Genomic DNA, 22,185 nt, shown 5'->3' with positions numbered 1-22,185 from the left:
TGCAACCACCCAGGAGTACATGACGACTAAAAGACTGCGTGCACGGCAGCCAAAAGCAGCAGTCGTAATACACCCACCCTTCCACACTAGAAGTCAGAAGTCCAACCACCGTGAAGATGCTCTTGTTATGGCCTATAGCCGGTAACTTATCGTCTTATGTAATCATTTAATACTGTAACGTTTTCCTCCTCTCTACAGACGAGGAGTATGAAGAACCGCAGAACCATATTATGTTGCGTGAGGTAAGGTGTTCCATGATACTAGGGATATTTCACGAGTAGAAAAATTGGCGGCCGTCAGAACACAAGATAAGGATAACAGAAAACATAGTGAAAGAATGGAAACTCCCACATGTTACTAACCGCGAAACCTGAAAAGTGTCGCGCTGAAGATGTGAAACTAACACAGAACATCACACAACACACAATGGAAAAAGGCGTGCCTAAATGAGGGTCCTCCCAAATCAGAGTGTAACGTAACTCTGCAGGAAGACACTCAGCTGCCTCTGAGTGTGCGACGAGGGAAACCTAGCTACCTACGGCCCAAAAGCTCATGCATGTTCTAAACAACAACCTTATGAGACCAAAACATGGTACAGGTTATTGCCACCCGTAACTCCACACTACTCCTCGCACTTCGTGGACGCCAAACTCAATATAGAGTGACAGCACATCAAAAGCCACAGAGAAGCTAAATGTGAGAAATGGCCGGACCAGCGTCAATACATTATAAGGTTTCCAGTTGATTACCGTTATTCTACACCTCTCGACTCCAGGAAACAGTTATCACTTCCATGCCAAGCTTGTTGCCCATGTTTCCACGGCTGAACAATATATGACAAACTCCACTAGTATCGTAAGCTGCATCTTGTCGTTCCATATCGCACAAACATAGCACGGCTCTGTACCTTTCCTCTGTCGGCCCGCAGTGTGCTACAGGTCACTACAGTACCATCACGCTCGATTTTAGAATGGGTCGTGCTAGTCTTTCTCTCTCAAGATCGAACCTCCATTCACACCTTGCAGCCAGCTCCACGGTGTGTCCATATCAAGAGCTGTCCTCTACCAAGTAGGTCATTATTCATGCACTCAAAGTGGGCTCATCCCTTTTGTCACAGGCACAATTCCACCGATGTCGCAAGTGAGTGCAGGCTTGACATTGTGCTGACTGCTGAGTAGCGATGTACCACAAGAGCTTTGCCAGAGTATTATGTTTACGTTTCCACAGGACCATCCTCACCATAAGGCCGCCTTCATGGATTGTCCGTTATTAGTAATCTCGGCTCTCCAGTAATGACGTCCCAACCAGCCCCACATACCGCTAACGACATGTCGTTAAACCACCGCAAGACCCGACGCCTCTTCAATTTGGGCTTCTTCACTGCAGGGATCGTTTCATGCTACTAGTTGTCGCCATAAACTCATTCCTCACGAAGATGCAAAGCTCCGATGTGCAATGCTTGCCAGTGGCAAAATGCCTCCAATGATGATAAATCCAATGGCCGAAGTCCATTCCGTGATAATCCATATGGCACGATGCTCCTTCTAGTGTATCATCCCACTGGGTCACGTAACTCATCTGTGGAGATCTGCACGTATTGACATCTAGTTGACTTCATCATCCGTATGTCAAAATAGACAAGCCCTCATGATAGGGCTGCAAGTAGGCTCCAACTGGGTCAATGAAGCGATCCTCTCATGTCCTCATGGATGAATGCATCCCCTAGGTCTTCCAGAACTGATACCGGGCACCGAAGGCAGGACAGCGTTGTATGGCCGTCGTGTGGGCAAGCGGTTTAGCTTGATGTCAATGTTGATGAAGCAGAGTGCACCTCGGTGGTGCACGTTTTGGTTTTTCCACCTAGCACTACACACGCCTGTTCAAATACCCAACTGATCACTGCAAAGGCCTCTTGTTGAGTATTAAAACTCAGCATGTTCTGAGAGCTAGCGGACACAAATAACCAAAACATGCACCAGCATATGTGGCCCAGGACTGAGTATAGCCTGGGCTGCACTTGCAAGACCGAGGTAGGGCACATTTGCTATTTAATGCAGTACATTTTGTGTGTACATGTCCTCACGGACTTATTTTTATCAGCAAGAAAGTCAGTTTGGTGGAACACCACAGTAGCTAATTTCCATCCAATTGGCAAAAGATTATTCTAACCGCAAAGAAAATATGCGCATTTCCCACAGTGATGTTCCACAAATTAACTTGTCGTGGATAAAATCTGTGCGTGTGATGTCACACAAGTGCATCTTTTTCGTAAGTGTAAGTTTATATGTACTGAATAAAAATCTAACTTCAAATGTTTACATCACCTTTTCAACTTCCAGTTTTGTCACAGAAACTTTGCTTTAAATAGTAAATTTGCTACTCTGGTCTAGGTACGTGCACTCCAGTAACACATAACAGTGCAAGAAAATGTGTATTACGCAGTCAAGCATGGATCACCACAACACCAGAATAAGACCCTCGATATTTATTGTAAAGCAGCATCAAGCTCATCACCGTGCACTTTCACACCACGTGTGAATTTATTTCATCTGTAGCCTAATAAACTGCATGGTTTCCTGATTCTTGGAGGAACCCACTCTTTGCGTGCTCCAATTTACCTCGATATGATGGTTTTATATCACGATCTGCGCTGTAATGAAACGTGTTCTCAGTCAATTTACCTGTTAAAATAACGATAAAAATAAAAAATAATAATAGTGCGTACCACCGCGATTTCGCTATATAATTTTACCGACACAAAAAAATCCCACCATGTCAAAATAACATTATTGTGTTGGTAAATCACACAGGTCATTATTTTATTTTATATGGTAGATCTATGACTTTACTCGCATAAAACTGGATGGAAACAAGATAGTGTTGGAAAATGGCGCATATTTTCTTTAGGCTTATTTTTTTGAACATTTGCATGAATCGTTTGATATTGATGGACCTTCTCTTACAATTGGCAAGGGTGTAAGGTAACATACCATACTTATTGTATACTATTTATTGATTTTTATGTTCCATGCATCGCATCTTTAAATTGAGTGTGATATGGAAATTCAGGGAATGGGGAGACAGCTCCTTGCAAATGTACTCTTGCCATTCGTCTACTGAGACGACTGGCGAGCACGCGCCTCCTGCGTTGTCTTCTCTGCACGTTCCCGTGCCACGTTCCGTTCCAGAGTTTGAAGTTCCTCCGCAATTCCCTGTTTTCTTTCTGGCTTTGAGTTATTTCCAAACGAAACACTGCATAGTCGTCGTCTACGATTTACAATATCTGCCACGGCGACTTCGCTAGCACCTCCATGATGGAGGCTATTTGAGTGTGAAAAACCATAAAGTTAGCCATTGTTAGCTAACGTTAGCAGCTAGCAAGCGTATAACGCGTATCAACCAAGTCCTGTCTCCAACGCGAATTAAAGACTACATGGGTAAGTATGTGTGCTGTGCAGTTAAATTATCATATATTCAGTTCCATGGTGTTAATAAAGGTCTCAAATAACAACAATAAACCGCTAACATGGAAATTGTTCTTGGCATTATTTACTTGGGTAATACTGAAGAGAAAGGATGTTATTGGTTGCGTCATAGCTCAAAGGGCGTGACTAAATAAAACGTGTATGTGCGCTGTCTTATCTGCGTTCAAAATAACTGGGATCTCGGAAAAATACGAGGTCAAATCCTGACGTCAGTGATTTCGTCAAGTCGGAGCTCGAGAAAGAGGGCCGAGTTGGATGACCGTTCAAATCTGTGGCCCTTCTAGACAACACACCCACCCACTCACTCATTGTTTCTGTTTCAATGTAAGTCAATGAAGTAGGCCAGACCCAGATGCAATCATTGTCTATGGGAGCACCCCGTTAAGTAGAGATAACAACCATTTTTTTCTATGGAAACTGCCTGAGTGAATTATCTTCATTTATCCAGCATCTTTGATTACACATAAACCTATTCATGATCAGTATCTTTCAAGCTCAGAGCCGACTTGCTTAGAAAAAGTACCATAAATGATCTAAAATATGGTTATTAAGGTGTTATAAAGGACATATTTGTTATGAATACATAGGCAAACCAAATTCAGAGGGAATATAGTGTACACTTATATCAGTGTTTCAGCTATGCAGCACACCAAACAACAAGTCCGTATCATGTGAGCATACCCAGATGCTCAACTGAATTTAGTAGTCACAAAACCCTCATACCCAGACACTTCACATGATAACTATAAAACCAAGAATGGTCATCAGATATTCCTGCGTAAGCATAACCCACACTGCTGCAATTTCCCCCCGTTGTGACTCCTATGTCTGATAAGGTTACTCAGTAGGAAGGAGAATTCTTGTAACAGCTCACTTTAAGGGCCTCTTCTTGGTGTGAACGGTCTGGTGCAGCTTCACATATTTCACCTTAGCGAGACGCTTCCCACACGTGAGGCAGGCGTACGGCTTGTCAGCGTCCTTCTAATATTCGGCCTCCCATGTTATGACACGAGGAGGTAGAAGCGGTAGTGTTTGAGCTCCTCCTTGACTCTAGCCATTGTTTGGTGTTGTTGGATTGTGTGTTATGTGTTATAGGCTAGGAATCTTGTGTGAATGTCCATCCTGACCCTGTCTGTATTGGGGGTAACCATGAGGTAGTTGAGGAAGGCTAGACCAGCCCAGGCTTTCTATGAACCCAGTCACAGATGAGATCTGAAGGAGAAGACAGACTTGCTGATAGACTACGCCAGGGGTCTTCCACCTCGCTCTGTGAAGGCTGAAGCCCAGGGTGACCTGCTCTGTTCATCATGATACTGCAGTGTTGTCATATTCAGCTCCTTCTATCAGCTCCATCCCTGCACTGAGACTGTGAAGAAGAAGGGTTTGGGCTGCAGACTGGATCCTTGACTGGAGCTCAGTCAGGGAGGTGTTTCTTACAAAAATATGAAAAGCATATGCATAAGCAATTAAGAGGGGAACAGTTAGGAGCTTATAGGAACATTATCAGGCAAAGTTGGACACAACATTTCACGTGATACAAGACTCAATTACAGTTTTTACATTTACTGCACTTTCACCTTTTGTTGATGAACGTAATCTGAAATACTCTGGATACATTCATTAACACGATAAGAATATCCTGGAAAATGTGGGGGTAGGTGCAACATAGACCAAAAATGACAAGGGTTTAAGTGAGGACTAACTGGTGACTCCAAGCGGCACACATCTCTCCAAGTGTGCACTTTCATGACACAAAGTCGTCAACTATGAGGTGCTTTTTTTTTTTAGCTCTCCTAGCTGCCGCGTTGAGGAACTAGAGCAAGGAGACTTGTAGTTGTTTGTTTGGACACACGCCTGCATCCCGACATCACACATTCTGTTGTTTATGCTATCAAAAACAGCCCATTTTTATTTCAGTCTGGGTCTTCATTTGAAAGCTTGTTACTATTGCAACATGACTAGCTAATTAGTAGGTAACATCTTAGTGTTAAGGTTTACAGGCAATTCAGAGAAACGGGTTGTATTGTATAGAATAAAAGGAGTCATGGGTGCATTCAGGTGCGTGTTTCGTGACACATTTTCTTCACAATAGACAGACTTTTCTGTTCAGACAACCGGTATGATCTCTGTCATCTAAGTAAATGTATCAAACTAGTGATCATATGTTCAGTGTTTATGACATGAATTTGATGACATGGAAATGTGAGAGAGCACGTCTGGACCACAGGTTTTTGAGCTTCTTGTATGATATAAAGCAGTATTTATTATAATCCTCACGTCTCATCTTTCAGAATACATTGAGACCTCTTAATCACAGCATTTCCCTCAAACAAACAAATCAGCAAAAGTTGCCCCATTAGCGGGAGAGGATGGGGGCAACTTCCTGTCGCGTGTGGTGCTCAAGTTGAACAGCTGTCATTCAAACCCATCCAGCGCTGTGAAGCGCAGAGGCTGACGTCTTGACGTCATTTACAGCATTTTACTGTCAGACAATGCTTATCATTTTATTTTGTTTACCCCCTTTTTATCTGCCCCAATTTTGTATATCCAATTACGATCTTGATCATCGCTGCAACTCCACAACGGACTCTAGAGGTGAAGGTAAAGTCATGGTGCGTCCCGAAGCATGACCCACTAAACTGCGCTTCTTAACACCGCCGCTTAACCGGAAGCCAGCTACCAATGTGTCGGAAGAAACACCAGCTCAACTGACCCTGTCAGCCTGCAGGCGCCGGTGCTCCACAAGAGTCGCTAGAGCACGATGAGCAAGTAAGCCCCGCGCTATCACCATATCATCTACTCTGGCCTTATCATACTCATTCTTTCCTCAGTTCCCTCACTCTAGTTTCCTACTACATCCAAATACACAGAATTAACTACAACAAACTAACTAGTATATACATTACAGGTTTAGTTTATTAGGATCCGATAGCTACTGCACATGCATCAGCTACTCTTCCTGCGGTCACCTAAAACATCCAAATACATGACAAAGTACAGAACTGTAATAGACAAGACACATTATAAGTTATTACATTCAACAAAAACCAAAATGAAAACGTAAGAATATTAGAGTGCCTTCTGAAAGTATCCGACCCCTTGCCTTTCACATTTTGTTATCATTACGCCTTATTCTGAAATTGATTCAATTGTTTTCCCCTCATCAATCTACACACTACCCATAATGACAAGCAAAAATAGGCTTTTAGATTTTTTTGCTAATTTATTAAAATAACTAAATGGAATAGTCAACCCTTTACTATGCACTCAAATGTGCAGTTTTGTCACAACACAATTCCACAGATGTCTCAAGTTGAGGCAGCATGCAATTAGTATGCTGACTGCAGGAATGTCCACAAGAGCTGTTGCCAGAGAATTTAATGTTCATTTCTCTACCATAAGCCGCCTCCAATGTCATTTTAGAGAATTTTGGCAGTATGTCCAACCGGCCCCACAACCGCAGACCATGTGTAACCACGCCAGCCCAGCCCCTTCACATTTGGCATCTTCACCTGCGGGATCGTTTCTGCACAAGCTGTCAGAAACCATCTCAGGGAAGCTCATCTGCGTGCTCGTCGTCCTCACCAGGGTCTTGACCTGACTGCAGTTTGGCGTTGTAATGGACTTCAGTGGGCAAATGCACACCTTCGATGGCCAGTGGCACGTTGGAGAATTGTGCTCCTCATGGATGAATCCCAGTTTCAACTGTACCGGGCAGAAGGCAGACAGCGTGTATGGCGTCGTGTGGGCAAGCCGGTTTGCTGATGTCAATGTTGTGAACAGAGTGCACCGTGGTGGTGCACGTTTTGTTTTTCCCTAGCACTACACAGCTGATTCAAATACCCAACTCTCATCAAGCTTTGATTATTTGAATCGCTGTTTAGAGCTAGGGCAAAATAACAAAACATGCACCATGGGCCCCAGGACTGAGTTTGGGAAGCCCTGGGCTGCACTTGCCAAGACCAGAGTAGGCACATTTGCTATTTAATGCAAGTACATTTTGTGTGTACCATGTCATCACGGACTTATTTTTATCAGCAAGAAAGTCAGTTTGGTGGAAACACACCAGTAGCTAAATTTCCATCAAATTGGCAAAAGATTATTCTAGAACCCGCAAAAAGAAAATATGCGCATTTTCCCACCAGTGATGTTTCCACCAAATGAACTTGTCGTGGATAAAAATCTGTGCGTGATAAGTGCACACAATGTACTTTTTCGTAAGTGTAAGTTTATATGTACTGAATAAAAATCTAACSTTCAATATGTTTACATCACCTTTTCAACTCTACCGATAGTTTTGTCACAGAAACTTTTGCTTTAAATAGTAAATTTGKCTACTCTGGTCTAGGTACGTGCACTCCAGTTAACACATATACAGTGCAAGAAAATGTGTATTTGGCAAACGGCAGTCAAGCATGGATCACCACAACACCAGAATAAGACCCTCGATATTTATTGTAAAGCAGCATCAAGCTCATCACCGTGCACTTTCACCACCGTGTGAATTTATTTCATCTGTAGCCTAATAAACTGCATGGTTTCCTGAGTTCTAGTGGGAGGACCACACCATATCTTTGCGTGACTCCAAGTTTACCTCGATATGATGGTTATTATATCACGATCTGCGCTGTAAATGAGAACGTGTTCTCAGTCAATTTACCTGTTAAAATAACGGTAAAATAAAAATAAATAATGGCGTACCACCGCGATTTCGACAATAATAAATTTTACCGACACAAAAAGATCCCACCATGTCAAAATAACAAATTATCTGTTGGTAATCACAGCGGTCATTATTTTATTTTTTATATGGTAGATCTATGACTTTACTCGCATAKAAACTGGATGGAAACAAGATAGTGTTGGGAAAATGCGCATATTTTCTTTAGGCTTATTTTTTTGAACATTTGCATGAAAATCTGTCGCTAATTYGATGGAAACCTTCTGTCTACAATTGGCAAGGGTGTAAGGTAACACRTACCATAACTTATTGGTATACTATTTATTGATTTATTATGTTCCATGCATCGCATTCTTTAAATTGAGTGTGATTATCGGGAAATTCAGGGGAATGGGGAGACAGCTCCTTGCAAAATGTACCTCTTGCCATTCGTCTACTGAGACGACTGGCGAGCACGCGCTCCTGCGTTGTCTTCTCTGCACGTTCCCGTGCCACGTTCCGTTCCAGTAGTTGAAGTYTCCTCCGCAATTCCCTGTTTTCTTTCTGGCTTTGAGTTATTTCCAAACGAAACACTGCATAGTCGTCGTCTACGAGTTTACAMATATRTGCCACGGCCGCATTCGCTAGCACCTCCATGATGGAGGCTATTTGAGTGTGAAAAACCATAAAGTTAGCCATTGTTAGCTAACGTTAGCAGCTAGCAAGCGTATAACGCGTATCAACCAAGTCCTGTCTCCAACGCGAATTAAAGACTACATGGGGTAAGTATGTGATGCTGTGCAGTTAAATTYATCATATATTCAGTTCCATGGTGTTTAATAAAGGTCTAAATAACAACAATAAAACCGKTAACATGGAAATTGTTCTTGGTCATTATTTACTTGGGTTAATACTGAAGAGAAAGGATGTTATTGGTTGGCGTCATAGCTCAAAGGGCGTGACTAAATAAAACGTGTATGTGCGCTGTTCTTATCTTGCGTTCAAAATAACTGGGATCTCGGAAAAATACGAGGTCAAATCCTGACGTCAGTGATTTTCAAGTCGGAGCTCGAGAAAGAGGGCCGAGTTGGAATTCCGAGTTGGATGACCGTTCAAATTGCTGTGGCCCTTCTAGACAACCATCCCACCCACTCACTCATTGTTTCTGTTTCAATGTAAGTCAATGAAGTAGGCCAGACCCAGATGCAATCTCATTGTCTATGGGAGCCACCCCGTTAAGTAGACAGTAACAACCATTTTTTTCTATGGTAAACTGCCTGAGTGAATTATCTTCATTTATCCAGCATCTTTGATTACACATAAAACCTATTCATGATCAGTATCTTTCAAGCTCAGAGCCGACTTGCTTAGAAAWAAGTACCATAAATGATCTAAAAATAATGGGTTATTAAGGTGTTATAAAGAAGGACATATTTGTTATGAATAGAACATAGGCAAAACCAAATTCAGAGGGGAATATAGTGTTACACTTTAATATCAGTGTTTCAGCTATGCCAGCACACCAAACAACAAGTCCGTATCATGTGAGCATACCCAGATGCTCAACTYAYGGATTTAGTAGTCACAAAAACCCTCATAACCCAAGACACTTCACATGATAACTATAAAACCAAAGAATGGTATCCAGATATTCCCTGCGTAAAGCATAACCCACACTGCTGCAATTTCCCCCCGTTGTGGACACTCCTATGTCTGATAAGGTTACTCAGTAGGAAGGAGAAATTCTTGTAACAGCTCACTTTAAGGGCCTCTTCTTGGTGTGAACGGTCTGGTGCAGCTTCACATATTTCACCTTAGCGAAGCGCTTCCCACACATGTGAGGCAGGCGTACGGCTTGTCAGCGTCCTTCCTAATATTCGGCCTCCCATGTTATGACACSAGAGGAGGTAGAAGCCGGTAGTGTTTGAGCTCCCTCCTTGACCTCTAGCCATTGTTTGGGTGTTGTTGGGATTGTGTGTACTGTGTTATAGGCTAGGTAACTCTTGTGGTGAATGTCCATCCTGACCCTGTCTGTATTGGTGGGMTAACCATGAGGTAGTTGAGGAAGYCTAGACCCAGGCCCAGGCTTTCTATGAACCCAGTCACCAGATGAGATCCTGAAGGAGAAGACAGACTTGCTGATAGACTACCGCCAGGAGGGTCTTCCACCTCGCTCTGTGAAGGCTGAAGCCCAGGGTGACCTGCTCTGTTCATCATGGATACTGCAGTGTTTGTATCATATCAGCTCCTCTATCAGCTCCATCCCTGCACTGAGACTGTGAAGAGAAGGGTTTGGGCTGCAGACTGGATCCTTGACTGGAGCCTCAGTCAGGGAGGTGTTTCTTACAGAATAAATATGAAAAGCATATGCATAAGCAATTAAYAGGGGAACAGTTAGGAGCTTATAGGAACATTATCAGGCCAAAGTTGGACACAACATTTCACGTGATACAAGACTCAAAATTACAGTTTTTACATTTACTGCACTTTTCACCGCATTTGTTGATAACGAAATCTGAAAATACTCTGGATACATTCATTYACACGATAAGAATATTCCTGGAAAATGTGGGGTAAGTGCAACATAAGACCAAAAAATGACAAGGGTTTAAGTGAGGACTAACTGGTGACTCCAAGCGGCCACACATCTCTCCAAAGTYTGCACTTTCATGACACAAAGTCGTCAACTATGAGGTGCTTTTTTTTTTTAGCTCTCCTAGCTGTGCCGTTGAGGAACTAGAGCAAGGAGACTTGTAGTTGTTTTGTTTGGAACACAGCCCTGCATCCCCGACATCACACAATTYCTGTTMTTTATGCTATCCAAAAACAGCCCATTTTATATTTCAGTCTGGGTCAGMTCATTTGAAAGCTTGTTCTATTGCCAACATGACTAGCTAAGTTYTAGGGTACAATCTTAGTGTTAAGGTTTCACAGGGCAATTCAGAGAAACGGGTTGTAATTGTATAGATATAGAAAGGAGTCATGGGTGCATTCAGGTGCGTGTTTCGTGACACATTTTCTTCACAATAGACAGACTRATTCTGTTCAGAACAACCCAGGGTATGATGCCATGTCATCTAGTAAATGTACATCAAACATAGTGATCATAAATGTTCACAGTGTTTATGACATGAATTTGATGACTTGGAAATGTGAAGAGCACGTCTGGACTCACAGGTTTTTGACTTGCTWGTATGARATCAAAGCAGTATTTATTATAATCCTCAACGTCTCATCTTTCAGAATACATTGAGACCTCTTAATTCACAGCATTTCCCTCAAACAAAAAATCAGCAAAAGTTGCCCAATTAGCGGGAGGGATGGGGGCAACTTCTTGTCGCGTGTGGTGCTCAAGTTTAGAACAGCTGTCATTCAAAACCCATCCAGCGCTGTGAAGCGCAGAGCCTGAGCTCTTGACGTCATTTACAGCATTTTACTGTACAGACAATGCTTATCATTTTATTTTGTTTACCCCCTTTTTCTCCCCAATTTTGTGATATCCAATTACGATCTTGTATCATCGCTGCAACTCCACAACGGACTCTGGAGAGGTGAAGGTAAAGTCATGCGTCCTCCGAAACATGACCCACTAAACTGCGCTTCTTAACACCCGCCCGCTTAACCCGGAAGCCAGCTGCACCAATGTGTCGGAGGAAACACCGCTCAACTGACGACCGCTGTCAGCCTGCAGGCGCCCGGTCTGCCACAAGGAGTCGCTAGAGCACGATGAGCCAAGTAAAGCCCCCCGGCTATCACCATATCATCTACTCTGCCTTATCATACTCATTCTTTCCTCAGTTCACCTCATCTAGTTTCCTACTACATCCAAATACAACAGAATTAACTACAAACAAACTAACTAGTAATACATTACATGTTTAGTTTATTAGGATCCCGATTAGCTACTGCACATGCATCAGCTACTCTTCCTGGGGTCCACATAAAACATACAAATACATGACAAAGTACAGAACTGTAATAGACAAGAACTACATAAGTTATTACATTCAACAAAAACCAAAAATGAAAACGTAAGAATTAGAGTGCCTTCTGAAAGTATTCCGACCCCTTGACCTTTCCCACATTTTGTTACATTACAGCCTTATTCTGAAATTGATTCAATTGTTTTCCCCCCTCATCAATCTACACACAATACCCCATAATGACAAAGKAAAAATAGGCTTTTAGAATTTTTTGCTAATTTATTAAAATAACTAAATGGAAATAGTCAGACCCTTTACTCAGTTCTTTGTTGAAGCACCTTTGGCAGCGATTACAGTATTGAGTCTTCTTGGGTATGACGCTACAAGCTTGGCACACCTGTATTTGGGAAGTTTCTCCAATTCTTCTCTGGTGGAGATCCTCTCAAGCTCTGTCAGGTTTGTTGGGGAGCGTTGCTGTCAACAGCTACTTTCAGGTCTCCAGAGATGTTAGATCGGGTTCAAGTCCGGGCTCTGCTAGGCCACTCAAGGAATTTCAGAGACTTGTCCAAAGCGTTGACTTGGCTGTGTGCTTAGCGTCGTTGTCCTGTTGGAAGGTGACTTCGCCGTTCGAGGTCCTGAGTGCTCTGGAGCAGGTTTTCATCAAGGATCTCTCTGTACTTTGCTCTGTTTATCTTCGCCTCGATCCTGACTAGTCTCCCCAGTCTCTGCTGCTAGAAAATACTCCACAGCATGATGCTGCCACCACAATGCTTCACCGTAGGGATGGTGCCAGGTTTCCTCCAAGCGGGCTGTCATGTGCTTTTTACTGAGGAGTGGTCTGTCTGGCCACTCTACCATAAAGGCCGACTGGTGGAGTGCTGCAGAGATGGTTGTCCTTCTGGAAGGTTCTCCATCAATACAAAGGAACTCTAGAGCCTCTATCAGAATGACCATGGTTCTTGGTCACATCCCTGACCAAGGCTTTTTTCGCACGATTGCTCAGTTTGGCCGGGCGGCCAGCTCTAGGAAGAGTCTTGGTGGTTCAAACTTCTTGCATTAAGAATGATGAAGGCCACCGTGTCCTTGGGGATCTTCAATGCTACAGAAATATTTTGGTACCCTTCCTGTCTCGGAGCTCTACGGACAATTCCTCCAACCTCGTGGCTTGCCTTTTCTAATCAGGTCCAATCAATAGAATTTACAAAGTGGCCTCAATCAAGTTGTAGGAACATCTCAAGGATGATCAATGGAACAGGATGCACCTGAGCTCAATTTCGAGGCTCATAGCAAAGGATCTGCATCCTTTTACTTTTTTTTTAATACATTTGCAAAAATATATGAAAATCTGTTCTCACTTTGTCATTATGGGTATTGCGTGTAGATTGCTGAGGATGTTTTTTGTTTTTTTAATGCATTTTAGAATAAGGCTGTAACGTACAAAATGTGTAAAAAGTCAAGGGTCTGAAATCTTTCTGAAGGCACTGTATATATAGGGAAGATACCAAGAGACACAAAAATACTATTAAAATATTCATATTCTTATATACAGCACAGTTAAATTAGATTTTTAGAAAGAGGAGAGGCGCTGTGATACAATATGTTTTTTTAATGCATTCCACGATGACATGGCTCTATACATAACTGAGCAACGCATTAAATTGTTTTTCGTTTGGTACTGTGAAGAAACCATAGTGGTGTGTCTGGTGGGGTATGTATGTCTGTTTGAAGTGTATGCAAATAGATTATACAAGTGTTTAGGCATTCAACACACAATGTTATTAAAAGGACTAGAAGAGAAGTAGTCAATTTCTTCTCAACCATGACAGACTATCATGCATGCTGTTATGTTAGTTCTGTGTGTGAAGTTAAGGGCAAGGCGTGCTGCTTTGTTTTGAGCCAGCTGCAGCTTTGCTAGGTCTTTCTTTACTGCACCTGACCATATACCTGACAGTAATCAAGATGGACAAGATCAAAGCCTGAACAATAGTACAGTTGATCTTTGTTCAATAACGCAGAACATGTTTTTATTACATACATACATACCTCTCCCCATCTTCACAACAACTTTGTCAATATATATACACTACCGTTCAAAAGTTTGGGGTCACTTAGAAATGTTCTTGTTTTTTAATAAAAAGCACATTTTTTGTCCATTTAAAATAACATCAAATTGATCAGAATTACAGTGTAGGTATTGTTAATGTTGTAAATGACTATTGTAGCTGGAATGCAAGATTTTTTATGGAATATCTACATAGGTGTACAGAATGTCCATTATCAGCAACCATCACTCCTGTGTTCCAATGGCACGTTGTGTTAGCTAATCAAGTTGATAATTTTAAAAGGCTAATTGATCATTAGAAAACCTTTTGCAATTATGTTAGCACAGCTGAAAACGGTTGTTCTGATTTAAAGAAGCAATAAAACTGGCCTTCTTTAGACTAGTTGAGGATCTGGAGCATCAGCATTTGTGGGGTTCGATTACAGGCTCAAAATGGCCAGAAACAAAATTACTTTCTCTGAAACTCGTCAGTCTATTCTTGTTCTGAGAAATGAAAGCTATTCCATGTGAGAATACAAGAAACTGAAGATCTCGTACAAACGCTGTGTACTACTCCCCTTCACAGAACAGCGCAAACTGGCCCTAACCAGAATAGAAAGAGGAGTGGGAGGCCCCTGTGCACAACTGAGCAAGAAGACAAGTACATTAGCGTGTCTAATTTGAGAAACAGACGCCTTACAAATCCTCAACTGGCAGCTTCATTAAATAGTACCCGCAAAACACTAGTCTCAACGTCAACAGTGAAGAGGCGACTCCGGGATGCTGGCCTMCAAAAAATGCGCMTTTCTTTCAAAAACAAGGACATTTCTAAGTGACCCCAAACGTTTGAATGATAGTGTATATATTTTTTTTAACCCTTATTTAACTAGGCAAGTCAGTTAAGAACAAATTCTTATTTTTAATGACAGTCTACACCGGCCAAACCCGGACGACGCTGGGCCAATTGTGCACCGCCCTATGGGACTCTCAATCATGGCCGGTTGTGATACAGCCTGGATTCAAACCAGGGTGTCTGTAGTGACGCCTCGAGCACTGAGATGCAGCACCTTACACCYCTGCGCCACTCGGGAGCCCAAATATGACTTGACCATGATAACTGACCATCCAATGTTACTCCTAGTAGTTCAGCTTCTTCAACTCGTCCAATGGTCACACTCTTTATGCACAACTTCAGTTGAGGTTTAGGTCTAAGAGAATGCTTTGAACCAAATACAATGCTTTTTGTTGTAGATGTATTTATGACCAGTGTATTGTTAATTTCCCATTCTGACACTGACTAACTATTTGTGAAGAGTCTCAGTGAGCTTACTGGCTGTAGGTGCCGATGTGTAGAGTGTGCAATCATCAGCATACATTGTCCTTTTAGACAAGTGGCAAATCATTTGTAAAAATTGAGTAACGGCCAAAGGCAACTGCCCTGAGGGATACAGCACTGTACATATCTGATGTTAGAGAAGCTACCATTGAAGAATACTCTGAGTTCTATTGGATAAGTAACTCTCCAACCATGTGATGGCAGGTGATGTAAAGCCAAAACAAGTGAGGTTTTTCAGTAACAAATTATGATCAATAACATCAAATGCAACATTGAAATCTAATACAGCTCCAACTATCATCTTATTATCCATTTATTTTAGCCAATCATCAGTAATCTGAGTCACTGCAGTACAAGTTGAGTGCCTTTCCCTATATGCATGCTGAAAGTCAGTAGTTAACTTGTTCTTTAAAGAATATACTGAACACAAATATAAACGCAACATGTAAATTGTTGGTCCCATTTCTCATGAGCTGGAATAAAAMATCCCAGAAATGTTCCATAGGCACAAAACGTTTATTTCTCTCAAATTTTGTGCAAAAATGTGTTTACATCCCTGTTAGTGAGCATTTCTCCTTTGCCAAGGCATATCAAAAACCTTGTGCTGGGGACAATAAAAGGCCTCTCATACAACACAATGCCACCAATGTCTCAAGTTTTACAGGGAGCTTGCAATTGGCATGCTGACTGCAGGAATGTCCACCAGAGCTGTTGCCAGAGAATTGAATGTTCGTTTCTCTACCAAAAACCTGCCTATGTTGTTTTTAAAGAATTTGGCAGTACGTCCAACTACCCTCACAACRGCAGACCACGTGTAACCACACGAGCCCAGGACCTCCACATCCGGCTTCTTCACCTGCGGGATGGTCTGAGACCAGCCACCTGGACAGCTGATTAAACTGTGGGTTTGCACAACCYAAGAATTTCTGCACAAATTGTCAGAAAACYTCTCAGGGAAGCTCATCTGCATGCTCGTCATCCTCACCAGGGTCTTGACCTGACTGCAGTTCGGCCTCTTAACCAACTTGGCCACTGGCACCCAGGAGAAGTGTGCTCTTCATGGATAAATTCTGGTTTCAACTGTACCTGGCAGATGGCGTGTACGGCGTCATGTGGGCGAGCGTTTAGCTGATGTCAACGTTGTGAACAGAGTCTCCAATTAGGGTGTAATCAGCCAACAATGTCTCTGGATTTTCCCTCAGCAGTTTTAGTTTGTGATACTGTTTATAATGTTCAGAGTTTTTTTCTGCTGGTAGATCAAATGGAATATGCCAAGCTCCTGCTACTGTTGACATTGTAATTTTTAGAATTTGAATATTGATGCATGTCAGTGGAGGCTGGCGGGAGGAGCTATAGAAGGACCAACTCATTGTAATGGCTGGAGTGGAATAAAGGAATGGTGTCAAACATGGTTTCCATATGTTTGATACCGTTCCATTCCAGCCATTACAATGAGTCGGTCCTCCTATAGCTCCTCTCACCAGCATCCACTGATGCATGTAACAGTTTTAAATAATGCACTATTTAGTGTAATTAACACTGTACACACCAATTACATTGTCCAGAACAATCCTACCTCTCCTGTGTGTTTTTGTTTGTTGGTTGACTTTCCAATGTCTTGTACCGTCTTTCCTTTAGAAATCCTCCAAATCAATTCCTTTTTTCTGTTTGTTTTATCCTCCTTCTCTTGTCRTGATGCCCTAGGCCCTCAATCCTGCCCTTGTTGCCTCTTGCCAGATGATCAAAATGACTTAGACTAGCTAGTCTTTAGAGCCAGGTTGATCATTCTCTCAAAAATCTCTCTCAAAATCAAACAATCTTCTCAAAGGAAAAACATTTACTAACATCTCCAGAGGTGGAGAACACAGCACTGCATTGAAACAACCKAACTGTTCACTAAATACAAAATCATTTAACAAAAATAATAAAATTTTACGAGGAGCTCTCCCTAACCGCTGCTGCTCAGTTAGATTATGATGTCACTATACTCTATACATGGGCCGTGTGCATTTTCTGCTGGTGTATCCTGAGGCAGCTCCTCTCTGAGAACCTCTTCCCGCACTGCGTACAGGCAAACGCACTCTCTCCTGTGTGGARCTTCAGGTGCATCTTCAGCCGCTGCTGGCGGGAGAACCTCTTCTCACACTGGGTACAGCTGTATGGTTTCTCCCCTGTGTGGACCTTTTGGTGCCTCTTCAGGTTGAATGAGTGGGAAAAACTGGCCCGGCACAGGTGGCAGCTGAATGGTTTCTCCCCTGTGTGCATCCTCTGGTGCCTCTTCAGACTGGATGAGTGTGAAAAACTGGCCTGGCAAAGGTGGCAGCTGAATGGTTTCTCTCCTGTGTGTATCCTCTTGTGGATCTCCACCTGTTTGGAGAAACTGAAGGCTTTCCCACAGAATGAACACGGGAAGTGCTTCTCTTTGCCACCGTATCTACTGATAGCATTACTACTACTGTCATTAGTCATCGGGCTTGTGTAGCCATTTAGTGTTGAGGCACTGGCATTGTCCGAGGTCTGGTTTAACATTAGCAGAGTGTGAGGAGGACGAAGGCCAGGGAGTGTCTGTGTTGTCGCAGGGTCCATGTTCCAGTTGATAGATCCTATAGAAGGCAGGCTGAAGGCAGCACCTGTTAGGTGGTTAACCTGAGGTGCCATCAGTCTCTCTGAATCACAACTATAGGAGCAGGACGGAGCATCGCTAGCCGAGTCTGTGTCTGTTCTCTCCAGCCGCATACGGACACCTCCCCGACCCTGCAGACCAAATCTACACCTCGCCCTMCTTTCGGCTGTCTGTTTCTGATTATGGTTAACAGTGTTGTTCCCTAGCCCAGAGATGAGGACACTGTCCCATCCAATGACCTCCGCTTGGCCATTGGCTGCACACGTCTGGGAATCCAAGATGGCCGCCCAGTCTCCTCTGTTATCCTCCAGCCAACCACCTGCAGGGAGAGGTTAGAAAGTAGATTTTTTTTTTTAAGGCAATAACCTGGTCAAGTTCATTTATTATGTCTGCGTTTGTATGCAAACATAAGTTGTACTGATTTCATTTTATGAATTAAGAAAAACAAAACAATTGCCAGGTGCATTACTGTATGGAGACTATATGCATTGTTTTACGTCAGATAGTGAGACGATTCCTCCAGCACTGATGAGGGATGGGCCTTGCATAGAAGCGATGCTACCTGTCGGAAGACAATGGGCTATATGCATTTKTCCCTTACTTTGCTCCCCCATTTTTTGTCCACTCTGCAGATCAATGCTCTCTGGTCCYTCTTCCATTGTCTTTGCTTTTACCAGCAGCAGATCAGGCTTCCCATCCTCCATGTCTACTGACTGTAAGAGATACAGAGTGAGAGGATGTTGGATCAAGACATTTGATATGAGCACCCTGCTATAGAGCATCTTCTGATTGGACAATGAAGGAAGGCTATGTGGCTCAGTTGGTAGAGCATGGCGCTTGCAACGCCAGGGTTGTGGGTTCATTCCCCACGGGGGGACCAGGATGAATATGTATGAACTTTCCAATTTGTAAGTCGCTCTGGATAAGAGCGTCTGCTAAATGACTTAAATGTAAATGTACTATGCAAACATGTTTGCTGATTTMATACTATGCAGAGATGTTAGTTTACTTTGATTAGATAAGATCTTATCTGCACTATCTGCTATAGATTCTAAGAAATCATTAGGCGCTGACAATCTGGATCCATATTTACTCAAGTGTGCGGCATCTATTATTGCTGGTGTAGTGACGCATATTTTTAATCAAACATTTGTCGTAGGAAAGATTCCTAAATCTTGGAAAACAGCTTTTGTTTTACCACTCCTCAAGGGAGGTGATGGTAGTGAATTGGATAATTATCAGCCCATCTCTAAGCTCTCCTGTTTGGCAAAAATTCTAGAGTCCCTGGTAAATAGGCAACTACAATATTTTTTAACTGTTAACAATACTCTMTCTAGTAATCAATCTGACTTTAGACCTAAACACAGTACTATTARGGCCACTGTACGTGTTGTAAATTATATTACTAATGCCCTAGATAATAGAAAGTAGTGTGTTGCCTTGTTCATAGATTTATCTAAAGCTTTTGACACTGTAGACGATGCGATACTTTTGGGTAAGCTGTCGTCAATAGGACTGGGACTGGATGCCTGTCGTTGGTTTCATGACTATCTAAAGGATAGAAGTCAGGCTGTTAAAGTCAACGGCATCCAGTCAGAGCCATTGGAGTTGGTTAAAGGGGTCCTCAGGTTTATCTTAGTCCATTACTGTCACTCTCTACATAAACAATATCGGTGATGAGATAAGAAAGTGTCAAATTCATGTATATGCTGATGACACTGTCATGTACTCTATCGCTTCAACGGCTGACCAAGCATTATCACTATTGGAGACAGATTTTAGATATTACAAGGGTCTTTTATACAGCTGAAACTTGTTTTAAATGCAAAGAAAACACATTTTATGATTTTTTAATAGGTTCAAAAAGTTGGTTGAAAAAACACTTGCACTTACGAGCTTAGATGGTTCTCGAATTAATCGGGTCTCTAATATACATACTTAGGACATGGTTGGATGATAAATTGTCTTTTAAAATGCATATTGAAGACTTTGTAAACGCTAAAAATCAAGCTAGGCTTCTTCTATAGAAACAGGAAATGCTGTCCTCTACAAATAGAATACAAATTGTGCAAGCTACTTTTATGTCTGTTATAGATTATGGGTGAGACGAGAACAACATCTCTCGTGTTTGTCTATAAAGCACTTTGAATAAGCTACTTATTTATCGTCGTCTCAATATTAGAATTAGAATCCTAAAACCAGGTCTCAAGCATGGCTACCTTGAGGCCATGCGATTTCCACAGAGTTGGGTATGGCTGCCTTTTCTGTTACGCTCCTTGCCTATGGAATAGCCTGCAGACTAAACTTAAACTTGAGACAATTGTCCCCTTGCTCATTTGAAATATTTATTGGAGCATTTTTATTTTTGTATTGTTGTACTGTTTCGGGTAATGCAAGTTCTTGTGCTGTTAGTAGAATAACCTGTGTGTAATGAAATTATTGCTGTATTTTTTTCTGTGATCGTTTGTGTTGTCTTGTTTCGTTTTTTAATCATTGTACCTAAACTGTATGTGTAACTGTATATGCGGGCAGCTGTAAAGAGACCTTGGTCTCAGTCTGTGTTCCTTGTTGAAATAAAGGTATATATAATTACTTGACAGTCTTTAATGGCATGGTCCCAACTTGATAACCCTTACATTTGTTGAAATTGGGCCAAATTGAAATGTTTCTAACAGAATACTATACAAAGCATATGATTTAGCATGGTAGCAATTGAAGAAGAACACTTTGAGATTATATGGAATTAGAAGACCAAAGTAAGGACATAACAGTTCACCTGACACAAAGATTGAATCCAAACATGACACTGTTGATTTTATGTGCATTTTCATTTACTGTACTTTGCACAGCATTTGTCATAACGAGAATTCTGAAATACTCTGGATAAATTCAGTAACATAATAAGAATATTCATTGGAACTTTGGAGTAGGTGCAAGATAAGAAAAAACTATTACAAGGGTTTGAGTGAGAGGTCTAACTGGTGTCTCTCAAGTGGCCACACACCTCTCCAAACTGCAACAGTTCTAATAGTTTCAATGCATTTTTGTTACTCAAAGAAAAAGCTTCAACTACACTACATGGTCAAAGTATGTGACACCCTTCAAATGAGTGGATTTGGCTATTTCAACACACTCGTTGCAGTGTATAATCAAGCCACAGCCATGCAATCTCAATAGACAAACTTGAGTTAATGGCATTACCGAAGAGCTTAGTGACTTTCAACATGGACCATTGTAGTATGCCACCTTTACAACAAGCAAGTTAGTCAAATTTCTGCCCTGCTAGAGCTTCCCCGGTCAACTGTATGCGGTTTGTTTTATTTCTTTAAAAACATTTGAGGGGGTAGATCAGCTTTATATTGCAGATAGATTCTAGCTTCCATAAATGTAATTGTCGCATGATTTCAATCGCATATATATACACCACACACACCCATTCCAGGGTTTTTCTTTATTTTACTATTTTTACATTGTAGAATAATAGCAAAGACATCAAAACTATAAATAACACATATGGAATCATGTAGTAACCAAAATGTGTTAAACAAATCAAAATATATTTTATATTTGAGATTCTTCAAAGTAACCACCTTTGCCTTGATGACAGCTTGCACACTCTTGGCATTCTCTCAACCAGCTTCATGAGGTAGTCACTGGAGCATTTCAATAACAGGTGTGCCTTGTTAAAAGTTCATTTGTGGAATTTCTTCTTCTTAATGGATTTGAGCCAATCAGTTGTGTTGTGAACAGGTAGGGGTGAATACAGAAGATAGCCCTATTTGGTAAATGACCAAGTCCATATTATGGCAAGAACAGGTCAAATAAGCAAAGAGAAACGACAGTCCATCATTACTTTACCATGAAGGTCAGTCAATACGCAAACTGTCAAGAACTTTGTACGTTTCTTCAAGTGCAGTCACAAAACCATGAAGCGCTATGATGAAACAGCTCTCATGAGGACCTCTACAGCAAAGGGAGATGCAGAGTTACCTCTGCTGCAGAGGATAAGTTCATTAGAGTTACCAGCCTCAGAAATTGCAGCCCAAAAAATGCTTCACAGAGTTTAAGTAACAGACAGATCTCAACATCAACTGTTCAGAGGAAACTGCGTGAATCA

At 41.9% G+C, this 22,185-nt stretch overlaps 2 protein-coding genes across 3 annotated transcripts in view; both read right to left on the bottom strand.

Moving 5' to 3' along the window:
* LOC111971287 (uncharacterized) overlaps positions 1 to 9,063 on the bottom strand; it is a 23,837-nt gene extending 14,774 nt beyond the window's left edge. For both annotated transcript variants that reach the window (XM_024138893.2, XM_070439394.1), the window contains exon 1: positions 8,586 to 9,063. In XM_024138893.2, coding sequence (XP_023994661.2) covers positions 8,586 to 8,844 — 259 coding nt within the window. In that variant the 5' untranslated portion in view covers positions 8,845 to 9,063. The remainder of the gene's footprint in view (positions 1 to 8,585) is intronic.
* A 6,879-nt stretch (positions 9,064 to 15,942) lies between these two features.
* LOC112071438 (uncharacterized) overlaps positions 15,943 to 22,185 on the bottom strand; it is a 20,535-nt gene continuing 14,292 nt past the window's right edge. Inside the window, exons 3-4 of the mRNA XM_024138899.2 lie at positions 18,670 to 18,781; positions 15,943 to 18,387 (exon numbers count right to left, since the gene is read on the bottom strand). Of these exons, the coding sequence (XP_023994667.2) occupies positions 17,435 to 18,387; positions 18,670 to 18,781 (1,065 nt within the window). The 3' untranslated portion in view covers positions 15,943 to 17,434. The remainder of the gene's footprint in view (positions 18,388 to 18,669; positions 18,782 to 22,185) is intronic.

Source organism: Salvelinus sp. IW2-2015, unplaced genomic scaffold, assembly GCF_002910315.2.
Source record: "Salvelinus sp. IW2-2015 unplaced genomic scaffold, ASM291031v2 Un_scaffold1615, whole genome shotgun sequence".
NCBI lineage: Eukaryota > Metazoa > Chordata > Actinopteri > Salmoniformes > Salmonidae > Salvelinus > Salvelinus sp. IW2-2015.
This window is presented reverse-complemented; position numbering and strand designations above follow the sequence as displayed.